The 12,113-nt window shown below is 46.1% G+C and overlaps 2 protein-coding genes across 4 annotated transcripts; both read right to left on the reverse strand.

The window, feature by feature from the left end:
- LOC8080538 (FAD-dependent urate hydroxylase) lies at positions 2,023 to 8,442 on the reverse strand. Of its 3 annotated transcripts, none has more exons than XM_002468440.2 (9): positions 7,560 to 8,097; positions 7,306 to 7,475; positions 6,933 to 7,118; positions 6,551 to 6,713; positions 5,714 to 5,903; positions 4,578 to 5,595; positions 4,269 to 4,415; positions 3,266 to 3,334; positions 2,023 to 3,155 (listed from the first exon to the last, which is right to left on the reverse strand). In XM_002468440.2, the coding sequence occupies exons 6-9, from the start codon at positions 4,652 to 4,654 to the stop codon at positions 2,225 to 2,227; spliced, it is 1,224 nt and encodes a 407-aa protein (XP_002468485.1). In that variant the 5' UTR covers positions 4,655 to 5,595; positions 5,714 to 5,903; positions 6,551 to 6,713; positions 6,933 to 7,118; positions 7,306 to 7,475; positions 7,560 to 8,097; the 3' UTR covers positions 2,023 to 2,224. The 3 variants fall into 3 exon arrangements, with proteins under 3 accessions (XP_002468485.1, XP_021308681.1, XP_021308683.1); XM_021453006.1 differs by having other exon boundaries at positions 6,541 to 6,713; XM_021453008.1 differs by having other exon boundaries at positions 3,266 to 3,314; positions 5,714 to 6,713; positions 7,560 to 8,442.
- On the reverse strand, positions 5,418 to 7,681 carry LOC8080539 (cinnamoyl-CoA reductase 2). The gene is made up of 6 exons (XM_021453544.1): positions 7,573 to 7,681; positions 7,306 to 7,475; positions 6,933 to 7,052; positions 6,551 to 6,713; positions 5,732 to 5,903; positions 5,418 to 5,595 (listed from the first exon to the last, which is right to left on the reverse strand). The coding sequence occupies exons 1-6, from the start codon at positions 7,679 to 7,681 to the stop codon at positions 5,418 to 5,420; spliced, it is 912 nt and encodes a 303-aa protein (XP_021309219.1).

Here is a 12,113-nt window from a genome sequence, read left to right on the forward strand (position 1 = left end):
CCTGGGTGGGCCCCCCTGGCCACCACCTTCGCGTGGTCGGTTGTGCTCTGGGCCCTGATCCTCCTCGTGGTTACGGATGGGTCTAGTTCATCTTTTGTGGGCTTTTCTCTATTGGAGTTGGTTTGCGTCTTTTCTAAATACGAATTCTTGCATTGCGCATTTCTTGTATCTTTTTCCACGTATCATACCTGAAAATAGCATATATACCAAAACTCGTGGAAAGATTAGATCAAAGCCCTATTTTCTATTTATTTTTATTTTTAAAAAGATATTTATTTTTATATAATAAGCGTCGCCAACAACTAGTACCTTAATCAAGGTTTGAGCTGAGAGTACTTAGATCTTCACATGTGAAATGCTCTAATATAGCTAAGAATGGCCCTAATATGTCGAGAATTTGTTAAGAGTCTTGAAGAAGTTGAATTGGACAGGATCACACCTCAAACGAATTCGAAAATCAAGTTCACTAGACTAGTTGATTAGGGTTAGCGGATCATCCGATGGCATCGTTAGGTATTGGTCTTTCTTATTGATGTTCATAATATGATGTGGCGATGGGGACTTTGTGTCTAGTGCATTATTCAGTGGCACTATTGGGACTTGAACTTGGATGTGACCAAGTTATTGCGTTACCAGTGTGCACTGTATGATATGTTGGAGCCTGAGTGACACCCGATGGATAATATGGTGGCTATGTTGATGGTGTAATTTTAAGATGCCCTAGTTATTGGTGTGCACCACACAATCTAGTGATGTGCCTTTGTGACCCCTTAATGAATCATTCGGTGGCAATATGTACAGCTTGGACATGTGACTTGCTTATTGATGATGTTTATTGTAGAACATACATACTATGTATATACATAGCAGCTCTACATTGTAATAATCAATATGAAAATGCTGCTTGGCTTCTTATTTTATAGGTACTCCAAGACTAACAGAGGTAGGTGTCTTCCTAGTAAACATAGCTTCATGGACAGAAACAATCTATATCCAAGCAAATATCAGAGAATTATGCAACGATGAACTTTCTTAGCTCCACCAACCACTCTACACTGCCACATTAGGGGTTAAAGCCACACACTTCTTGGTTTTAAATAACTCAATAGCTGATTTGGCATAAGGTGTACAAGGTCAACAGTGCTCTAAACTCCTGGTGATATTGTCTATCCAAGCCAAGAGCATGGCTTTCACTAGGTCTACTCACTTCTCATGTACTCATGGCAAACATTCAAATTATGTCATGTTCAAGCTACACTAAGTTCTGTAAATTGGGGTTGTCTTGATCTCCTCTATATAAGATGTACTTGATCCTTTTAATGAAGATAATTATCTAGAGAACATGCATGCCACCTTTCGTACATGTTCTGTTGCTAATATATGCACACTTGAAATGTACGTACAAGCTGATTTTTGCAACCATTCCACACCGCCCCCCCCCCTTTGGACCATAGAGGACAGACTACCAGAGCCATTGTTGGATCCACGCTGACGAGGCCATGGCGCCATCCATGATGCACGCATGCATGTTCTTTGTCGGCTAACGATAAGGACCAGGGTTCTTCACACTTGGCACACGGCAAAATGCAAACTGCGCTCGTGACAGTGAGTGAGAAGATCCCCGTTTGCGGATGAAAGCCACTTGTGGTTAAGGCCTTGTTTAGTTCCAACAAATTTTGCAAAATTTTTCAGATTCCCCGTCACATCGAATCTTTAGACGCATGCATGGAGTATTAAATATAGACGAAAATAAAAACTAATTACATAGTTTGGTCGGAATTGATGAGATGAATCTTTTGAGCCTAGTTAGTACATAATTGGACAATATTTGTCACAAACAAACGAAAGTGCTACAGTATCTATTTTGCAAAATTTTTTGGAACTAAACAAGGCCTAAAGCGGTTTGTTAATCCCCGCCCATCGATGCATGTGCACAGCGTGCATGTGACTATGACAGTTTCTGTTGCCTCAGCGTGATCAGACTCCTTTCATTCGGTCACAATCACAACTCAAAGTCAACTGTTGACACTGCCGATTTATCACTATTTATTATTTCCTCTAAAACGAGTGTGTACGTACTAGTACTACGTAGCAGCACACCGTACATCACCGTAGTTCGATCAAAAGTCTCTGTGTTCCATGTGATATACAAGACGGCCATGTAATTCTTCACCGTTTTTACTTTAATTTATTTATTGCAGCCCATCCCTCCAATGGGGCAGAATCATAGCGTGCCACAGTCGTAGTCCGCCATGGCGACTAGCGTCTTGGACAGCAGTCTAGACAGGAACTTGTCCCTGAGGAACCTGATCACGGCGTTGTTGCTCTGCTGGATGAAGCCGACGACGTAGGCGGCCGTGATCAGCTGGATGCTGCGCCACCGCCTCGCCTCCGCGTACTTCTCCAGCGCCGCCGTGAACCGCCGCCCCTCATCCTGCTCGTCGTGGCCGTGGCCGTGGCTGAAGGCCTCGCCAAGGCACCGGGCCAGGACGACGCCGTCCTCGAGCGCGGCGCACCCGCCCTGCCCGAGCTCCGGCGTCATCGGGTGCAGCGCGTCGCCCGCCACGCACACGCCGCCCCGGCTGATGCTTCCGCGGACCAGCGCCAGCGGGGACCGGAACCGCAGCGGCGACGACGCCACGTCGCTCATCTCGCTCCGCTCGATCACCTCCAGCGCCTCCGCCGGGATCTTGGCGCCCCGCAGCTTGCCGACCACGTGGCTCCGCATCTTGGCCACGCTCTCCTCGGCGTCCCCGTCCGCCGGGGAAGGGTACCAGGTGTAGTTCCAGTAGACGGAGGTGTCGGAGCAGGGGAGCACGCCGGAGCGGAAGCCATGGCCGATGAACTGCAGGATCTCCGGGCCGAAGCCGTGGCCCGCCGGGTACTCGGCGAGGCCCCTGGTGGCGGAGCGGCCCGAGAGGATCGGCTTCGGGAGGCCCAGCCACTTGGCCACCACCGAGTTCACGCCGTCGCACCCTATCACGACCTTGGCCTTTATGATGGAACCATCTGCCAAGTGCAGGGTCTTCACGCTGCCGTCGTCTTCCTCCATGGCGGCAAGCTTGGACGAGTACCTGATGGTGCCCTCGGGCAGCTCGTTGGCGAGCGTCTGCAGCAGGAAGTCCCGCTTCACGCACCGGATTTCGTGTGGCCCGCTGGTGTGATGCGAATGCGACAGTAAAATTGTACAGAAATTGGTCAATTATCTGCTCGTAGTACACACAGAACTGAGTGAAGAGTACTCAGATTGGAAAGTTTTAAGTACCTTTTGCCCTGAATCTTTAAGCTTACTTCTGCAGCAGCTTCACCTGTAGCTGCAGAGAAGGCAATCATCCTGTCATTGTCATCAAAAAAGAAAAAAAGTGAGACAAGTGAAGTGGGCAGGTGGGCTTGCAATTTATAGTTTCAGGTTTGGGCCTCGCGGAAAATGGGCTTGTTCTCGTAGTGACGTTGGTCCAAGTTTATGTAATGCAGCCCAAGAGTTGCTTAAACAAAAAAAGTAATGTAGCCCAAGACCAAGAGAGCTCAGAAAGGAGCAGCACAGTTTGGTTGCCATTGTGCCACCTCTACGACCAGTGACGACTGACGACTACTCTACAATATACCAACTACTCTACAGTATAAGTAGAGTACTAGTACTATTTTTTTTAACCACGACTGTTTTTCTCGCATAACAAATAAGCATGAGCCCTACAAAGCACAAGCTGAACAGCTCCAAAATAGTAAGCAGGGCCGTCTTAGAGGGGAGGGCAACAGGTGCGACGGCCGGGGGCCCATTCCATAGAGGGGCCCATGAATATATGTCTATATATATAGTATTTATAATATATATTTGGAATACTGAAATGGAATTTTACATGTTCATACACTTAGCATAAGTCTTGAAAATAAGAAATTAGCTTGTCATCACTTCCTATTTAGATATTTAGCTATCATGATCTCCGATTAATCCTGATTAGTTGACCGTTTCGCCTCCCAATTGCCAAACACGGTGATATCGCTTTGTGTAGTGAGGCATTGTGAAGACACAACACGCGACGCCACTCATTCGCACACGATGAGAGACAGGCCTGACTTTCTCAAACCTATGTTGCAATTTAATTTTTATTATTAGTGCTTATGTTTTAATCGTCGTATTAAAAAATTAGATTACTAGACCCTTACTATCTTACTTGTCCAAAGGCCCTTAAAATTATTGAGACGGCCGTGATAAGTACTGCTAGCAAGGCCAGAAACGGCGACGAAGGAAGAGATGATTGCTGGCTCACCTCTCGTAGAGCAAATGGTGCTCCCGGATCTTGTCCCCAACGCCGAGGGCATCGAGGGCGCGGAAGGCGTTGGTCCACGTGTTGAACGCGAACCCTGACGCGCGCAGCGTCGGCGACGACTCCAGCACCAGGCACCGCACCCCTTTCCTGCAAGACCATCAGTCCGTCCGTCAGCTCGGCAATCGGCATGCATGCTTCTACTTCTACACTGGCCGCTGGCCATGGCCGGAGCCCGGAGGACAGCAATTGCCGCTAACAAGACCGGCCAGAGCCCAGCTGATTACTGAATTGTGCAGGGGAGTAGCTTGCCTGTGTAACCCGAGCGCCGTCGCGAGGCCGGCGAGGCCCGCGCCGGCAATGACGATGTCCTCCACGGCCTCCTCCATCGGTTGCGACGTGGTTAATTTGTGCTTGGTAAATGGCAATTTGGTGGAGTAGAACGAAGAACTGAAGACGTTCAGAGGACTCACACACACAGGTGACAGGTTCGGATGGAGCTGCAGGAGCTTTCTCTGATGCCTCTTTTTATAGCAAGACGATGTGTGTGCTAGCTAGATGAGGGTGGCGAAAGCAGCCGGGATGGGCACGCCGCACGCGCAACTTCGCCGAAGCATCAACGCTCCGGATCGGTTTCTTGGGAGGGTGTACATATGACCAAAATCTGGAAGGGAAAGTTGGAATTTGGTTCGGCGAAGGTGAGAGCTTCCGTTGCTCTGGTCAAACTGCACATGCAGAAATAATAAACATATATGAGACCACTGGCCGTAATGATCTGCTTTAATCATTACAACACATAACCTACTCCTCTATCGATTACAAAAAACAATCTAACACTTTAATCATCACAACACATAACCTACTCCTCTATCGATTACAAAAAAACAATCTAACACTTTAATCATTACAACACATAACCTACTCCTCTATCGGTTACAAAAAAACAATCTAACACAAGACAGCTTCAAGCGACGTACACCTGCACCACAAGGGACAGCGGCTTGAGTCACCATCGTTCGTTTGCTACTTCGGAAGTTCGGAGCTGCTTCTCTGGTTTTCTTTAGTAGCAACATAGTAGCCAACATAAAGGACAAAGTTAACATTCTGTGGGCGAACTTCGTAAACGGGAGCAAACATGTGGTTCAATATGTTCTACAGCCACGCACGAATGAGAAAGGGGAGGCGACAAGGATTCCCCTGGAGAAGCCCTGCCTTTTCATATGACTGGACGCTGTCTGAGAGCGTCGATTCCAGCTTCCTTGGTTCCCAACCCAGATCCTTCAGCTTCTGACTAGATAAAGGTGGTCCTGCATGGTCAGCATCGACGACGCTGCAACAACAGATTAAAGGTGATGTTCATCATCAGTTCAGATATGTAAGCAAGCAACATGGATTATGTTACTAGTTGGTGCTAACGAATTCAATTAGACAAGACAAAGTGAACCTACTTATTTACGTAACCGTACTCTGGGTACATCTTCTTCAACAGGTCCACCAAATCCCTCGTGCAAACGCGATTCGGCGAGCAAATGTATCTCCCTGATGACCGATCATTCTCGTACAACAGGAGCAGAGCATCGGCCACATCACGGACGTCTACTACGTCCCACATTCTGTTGGTCATCACATCAGGACCTCCTGTAACGTAGTCCAACGGATGGAGTTGTAGTTCAATCTTGCATTGTACCCAACACTAACATAAACATGTACCTTATTCGTTTGAGCTTATTAGCTGAACCTGTCAATCATTTAATATTATTTTTTTTCTCACAATAAATCAACTAACAGTGGTTGTGCAAAAAAAAAATATGGACGATATTTCAACAGTAAATGGCCCAAATGTAAAGAGAAATGTGAAGAGAATCTTTCTCATTTAACATCTCTAGAGCATCATAAAAGTCAAAGGAACTGTTTCAAAGAGAACATGAAGTTCTTCTTAAGACGTGACACGTAACATTGGGCAGGAAATAGAACAACTGATCAACAGGCTCTGTAGGCTGTATAGTTTCAGCAACTGAACTCAACCATTTGCGTCTAGCAAAACTAGCTAGCACTACGAATATGATCTCATCTAAAGGCCTTGGGCTGGACCAAATGAATGCAATTAACAATATAGGCTACATATAGAGATGTAAATTGAATCAAAACACAACTTAACTAGCGGTTCAGCATCAAATCAGCACAGACAACTTGACTAGTAAGAAACAGATAATTCGTCAGTTAAGTCGCAATCCGGTTAGCAAAGGACAAAGGGATGTAAATTGCAGGCACTTACGATATACAACCTTTTATAACATAGATGAGGAGTTTGCTGCTTGTGTTCACTGAAGACTGCAACAGTGGACCAAAAACATAAGGAGGGCACAGTGCAACAACATTTAGTCCATTGTTACGTGCATATTCCGAGGCTTCTTGTTCAGCCAGAGTCTTGGCAACAGAATACCAGTCCTGGCAGTAGAGAATCCCATTTTAGTTCGTTCTCCACAAAAAAAAAATTGCTAAAAATATTATGGATATGTTACGATTTGCCTTTCAAGATCATAACGCTAAAAGGGAAACCAGCAAAGAATAGACGTCTCCATCTATCATCTTGTGCAACGTGCATTTTGATGTTTGTTTATTGCTGTGGCAGGTTGCAGCATTAAGGCGCGCGCTAGAATTGCTAACCTCCTTCTCCTTGCAGAACTCTGTGTCTGACCAGCAACTCTCATCTTTGAGTCTATCTTGAGGCCAATTCGGGTTGGAAGTAACAGCAGCATTGGAGGACATCACAACAACTTTGTGAACCTTCAGAGTTGAGCAAACCTTTAAAACATTTCAGGTACCTTTCACAGCAGGGTCCAGTACTTCGAGCTGCACATATATTAGCATATATAGTTACAATGTAAGTGCACTTGTAGCCCTCAAATAAATCTAAGTTCTGCACTTACATGTGGAAAAAAGACCTAGTTAAGTTGTTGTGGAGAAAAGCCTAGTTTTGCAGGAACAATAACTTGAAGCTGAAATTTCTTTCTCTACCAATAGAAATAAAAAGGCTTACGTCAGGATGAAGAATCTTATCTTCAGGCACCGGAGTGGCAAGATGGAAGACTCCCTGACATCCTTGAACTGCGGGCGTCAGAGTCTCGCAGTCCAGCACATCAGCCTTGAACAGATGCAGATTCTCTGGGGCTCTATCCAGCTTCTTCAGATGGGCATTCTTTGGATCACCTGAAACAGCATCAAGAAGAGAATTGGTTAGCGCAGTCCAGTTTATAGGCAGCATATGCACGTGAATTGTGAATAGATAGGTACATGCATGGGTCACGGAGAGTGGCATGGACGGCATAGCCACGGGAGAGGAGCAGCTTCACGAGCCAGGAGGCGATGAACCCGCCGCCTCCAGTGACGCACACTCGTGGCAGCTGCGACGCCATTTCGACTCAGTCTATACCCTTTCTTTCGTTTCAGGGAGCGAACCAGCAGCAACAAGCAGAGGGAGAGGCGCCGCGCCGCCGCGGGACTGGATGCAGAGGCTGCCGACGGCAGACGGCCGGCGGCGGGTAGGCACGGCTCTAGAGGCTGCCTGGCTGGGCTCGGCAAGTCGGCAATCGGGGACAGCGGCTGGAGCTCAGCTTGGTCGCTCGCTCCGTAGTGGGGTTGGCAGTTGGCACTTGGGATTTAGGAATCGAGACAACCATGGGCTGACGTTGATCCTCTCTGCAGGGCAAGCCTCGGCCGCACACCTGTTACCCTTGGGATGTTCGAAGACATTCACAGGACGACAAGAGGATTTCTAGGTTTTCAAATAAGGAACCATTCACATGCACATCGATACGTGGCCTGATATTTATCATCCGCTTGCTATTTGAACCATTCTTAAATATGGCGAAGTTAAACATGCGACCCCCACTTTCTTTGGCGACAACGCGACCTTGTTCTCCTCTCCCCCTCCCATGCGCCCGCGCCTCGCCAGAGTTAGGATTAGGGAGTTCCCGGCAGCTCTAGATGGGAGTTCAGGGAGGCGGCAGCGACAAGATGGTGGTGGCAGATTGAAAGGCGGCAGGGAGGACAACCAGTTGGGCGAAGATGCGGCAGGGAGTCGTTACAAATGCTTCCCTCCAAGCTGTTGTAGTGTTGTGGTTAGGGTGGGCGGGTTCGATGAGCGGAGGCTGGTTGGGTGGTGCGGCGTGGCAGCTCGCCATCGGCCGCCGGTGGTGGAGGTGGGGGCTGGGGGATGACCGCCGGTAAGCTAATATGATGATATTTTGTGGTTTGTGTGTTATGTAAATACACTCTATACGGCCTCTACAACTAATAGGGCGTGGATACATCAAACCTATCTTTTTTTTAGATAATGGATACAAAATATCCGGCCTCTACACCCGAGGGTGTACACAGCCCATTATTACAAAGCTTTGAGGATATGTAAAGAGAAAGCCATAGTCTCAAAGAGCACCATGGACGCTAATTCAAACAATACAAATTTTTCCATCCTTTATTGGATATCTCTAAAGCAATGATTTCTAATTTCTTGCTCATCGCGGAGAGCGCGTCCTTGGCTGTCTCATTACGCTGCAACTGGGCCCAAAAACGTAACCAGTACGCTCCTCTGAAAATTACCTGCATAATAGATTTATATTTCATATGATTAAAAACAACGTCATTACGGTATCTCCAGATAGCCCAACACATGGCGGCAACCCCCACCCAAATCAAATTCCTAATCCGTTTGTTGTGATTAGTTAGCCAACTACCAAACATGTGGCTGATTGATCTTGGTTGGGTCAGATTAGTAGCAAAGAAGATGATCCTCCAGATCATTTTGGTAAGGGGACAATGAATGAATAAATGATTGATATTTTCATTCCCATTACAGCTAATGCACTTCTGGTTTCTCTTCCAACTTTTCTTGGCGAGATTGTCTTTGGTTAGGATGACACCCCTTTGCAAGAACCAAAGAAAGATTTTGATTTTTAGGGGGATTCTTATCTTCCAGATCTTCTTGTGCCGAAAAGGTGTTAATGTATCTATAAGATAGAGATACAATGAGCGGACGGAGAATAACCCAGATTTGGTTAAGCTCCATCTGAAGTAATCTAAACCTTCAGCCAATTCAACATTAGAGATCCGTGCTACTAAACTAAGTCATTCTGTAAGTTTATTATCCACCAGGGCCCTTCTAAAAGAGATGTTTAGGGGGCTAGTAGACATTATTTTTGAGACTGTCGCATGAGGGTCTCGCACTATGTTGTATAACGCTGGATATTTAAACTTCATAGGTCTATCTCCTACCCATGTATCATCCCAAAACCTAGCACTGTGTTGGGTACCATAATAAGTGTTGGGTCGAGATGGCGGACTAGAGGGGGGGTGAATAGTCCTTTCTAAAAAACTTATCACGCTGGCTAACCGAAACAAATGCGGAATTGAAACTATCGGTCTAGCCAAGACTACACCCCTCTATCTAAGTTCTCTAGCACCTTGTAAAAGATCCTAAACAAGCAAACAAGGTGCTACCTTAGCAAGAGCTCGCCTAACCAATTCTAGGAGCAAGGTCACACAAACCTATGCCACTAGTACTTTGCAAAACGGGGAGCTCCTACACAACTAGTAAGCAAAAGCACAAAGCTCCTAAGCTCACTAGCAATGCTCAATAACAAGGCAACCAATGCCAAATTAGAGAGCGCAAATTACTTAGCTACACAAACTAAGCAAAGTGACTAACAAGGTTACACAAACCAAATTAGTCACACAAGGGAATCTACTTCTAGCTACACAAGCAAGAAGATAACTAGCAAGCTACACAAGCTAACTAATTACAAGAGCAACTACACAAGCACAAGTATATGAAGTAAATATAAGCTTGGGTTAGGGACTTGCAAACCAACGGGAAGAACAATGTTGACACGATGATTTTCTCCCGAGGTTCACTTGGTTGCCACCAAGCTACGTCCCCGTTGTGTCGACCAACACTTGGTGGTTCGGCGGCTAAGAGGTGTTACACGAACCTCGTCCTCACTAGGACACCGCAAGAACCTACCCACAAGTGAGGTAGCTCAATGACACGCACAATCCAATAGAGTTGCTCTTCGCGATCCCCGCGGGGTGAGCACCGTACCCCTCACAAATCCTCCTCCGGAGCACCACACAATCTTCTTGCGTGCTTCAAACGGAGCCACAATCCACCAAACCGTCTAGGTGATGGCAATCACCAAGAGTAACAAGAAATCCCCAATCACAAAGATTTCCTAGTGCCACCAAATGCAAATAACGAATGCACACACTAGGCTCTCACTCCCTCACTCAAAATAGCACCAAGCATGAGAGGGAGAGGAAGGGGGAAAGGTGGATCTTCAACCTCTCATCCACACCCACAAAGGGCTCTCAATCTCTCTAAGAAATTTCAGCTCAAATCCATGGGAGAGAGAGAGGAGAGGAGGAACCCTAACTTGCTTGCTCTCCTAAAGTGAGAAAATGGGGACAGAAGTGAGGAGGAAGAGGGCAGCAGCAGCCCCAAATACCTCAGCTCGCGCTCCCAACGGTCAGATTCATCCTCGCAAGAAATTCCAGTGCGGGTAGGAAATAATTCCAGGCAAACACACATTTGACCGTTGGCGTGGGTGAACTCCAGTTTTGAAAAATATCCAGTGCGGGGCAGCTAAAATTCCAACCGACCCCTCTCTGTTGCAAGCACAAACATTAGAATATCCAGGTAGGGTAGAGAATAACTCCGATCGACCCCTTGCTGTTTGGGCAAGACTAATAGCTCGGTTTTCCAACTCAAAACCCCTTTTTAAAGTGCTAACTTTCCCACCAAGTACCAAAAACAATTGAGCACTTAAGTTAGCATTTTCACAAATAATTTTTAGGGCTTTCTCAAGTATTCTCACCACGTCACTAAGCGCAATGCATATGCAAAAGAGACTCACACCTAGTGGCACTAGATAACCATTGTAATTAAAGATTTCCCCTCTTTATAGTACGGTTATCTATCCTAAATCCGGTCAAGCACTTCTCTACTCAACTTAGACCGGTGAAATGAAATGCCCTATAGGTTATACCTTTGCCTTGCGTATTTCATTCCATCTCCTTCGATGTTGATGCAACACATGCACCAACCAATCACAAATGATATGATCCACTTCATATCATCACATGACCGTATTGGTTCATCGATCTTGACCTCACTTGCTCTTCACCATTGCCTTGGTCCATCGGCGCCAAGTCTTGCTCAAGCTTCACCGTCACACGCGGTCTGTAACACCCCAGGTGTTTGTCACTTGCTAAGTACTAGGTTTGAGCTCAAACATGACAAGTTCAATGGTAATAAAGAGGTCAAAGTCAATCTATGAAAGTAAACTCCAACTTGGGCTTGGTGTATGCAACCTTGCTTGCATATATGCCTTTTTAAAAGGTATGCTTTGATGATGCTAAAGGAACCTTTCCATGTGTCTCATATCTGTCCCAATCTATGTTGGTCTCTGGAAATGTTTGGTGAAGTTTGGAATCAAGAAGTCACATGAAATGATAAGTTATATCCTTGTTGGAATGACTCTATTAAGGAAATGGAATCATGGGTCACCAACCAAACCTTGAAAACTTGCTCATATGATACCAGATGAATTATACAACAAAAGTCGTGAAGGGTTCATGTTGAGCTTATGTCAAGAAAATGCTTCAATTGGCCTAAAATCCTATTTGGAGCTTTATCGGGTTACTACTTTGACCAAAGTGAAAGATTGACCTCTGTTGCAGTTATGAGGTTTGACCCTAAATGAAAGTTGTAGTATTGCTTCTGTAGAACAAACTTTATTTAAGGATCAAGAGCTAGTTTGGTACCTATCCTAGTCAAATTAAGCTCACAAG

The sequence above is a fragment of the Sorghum bicolor genome, chromosome 1, assembly GCF_000003195.3.
Source record: "Sorghum bicolor cultivar BTx623 chromosome 1, Sorghum_bicolor_NCBIv3, whole genome shotgun sequence".
Lineage (NCBI taxonomy): Eukaryota > Viridiplantae > Streptophyta > Magnoliopsida > Poales > Poaceae > Sorghum > Sorghum bicolor.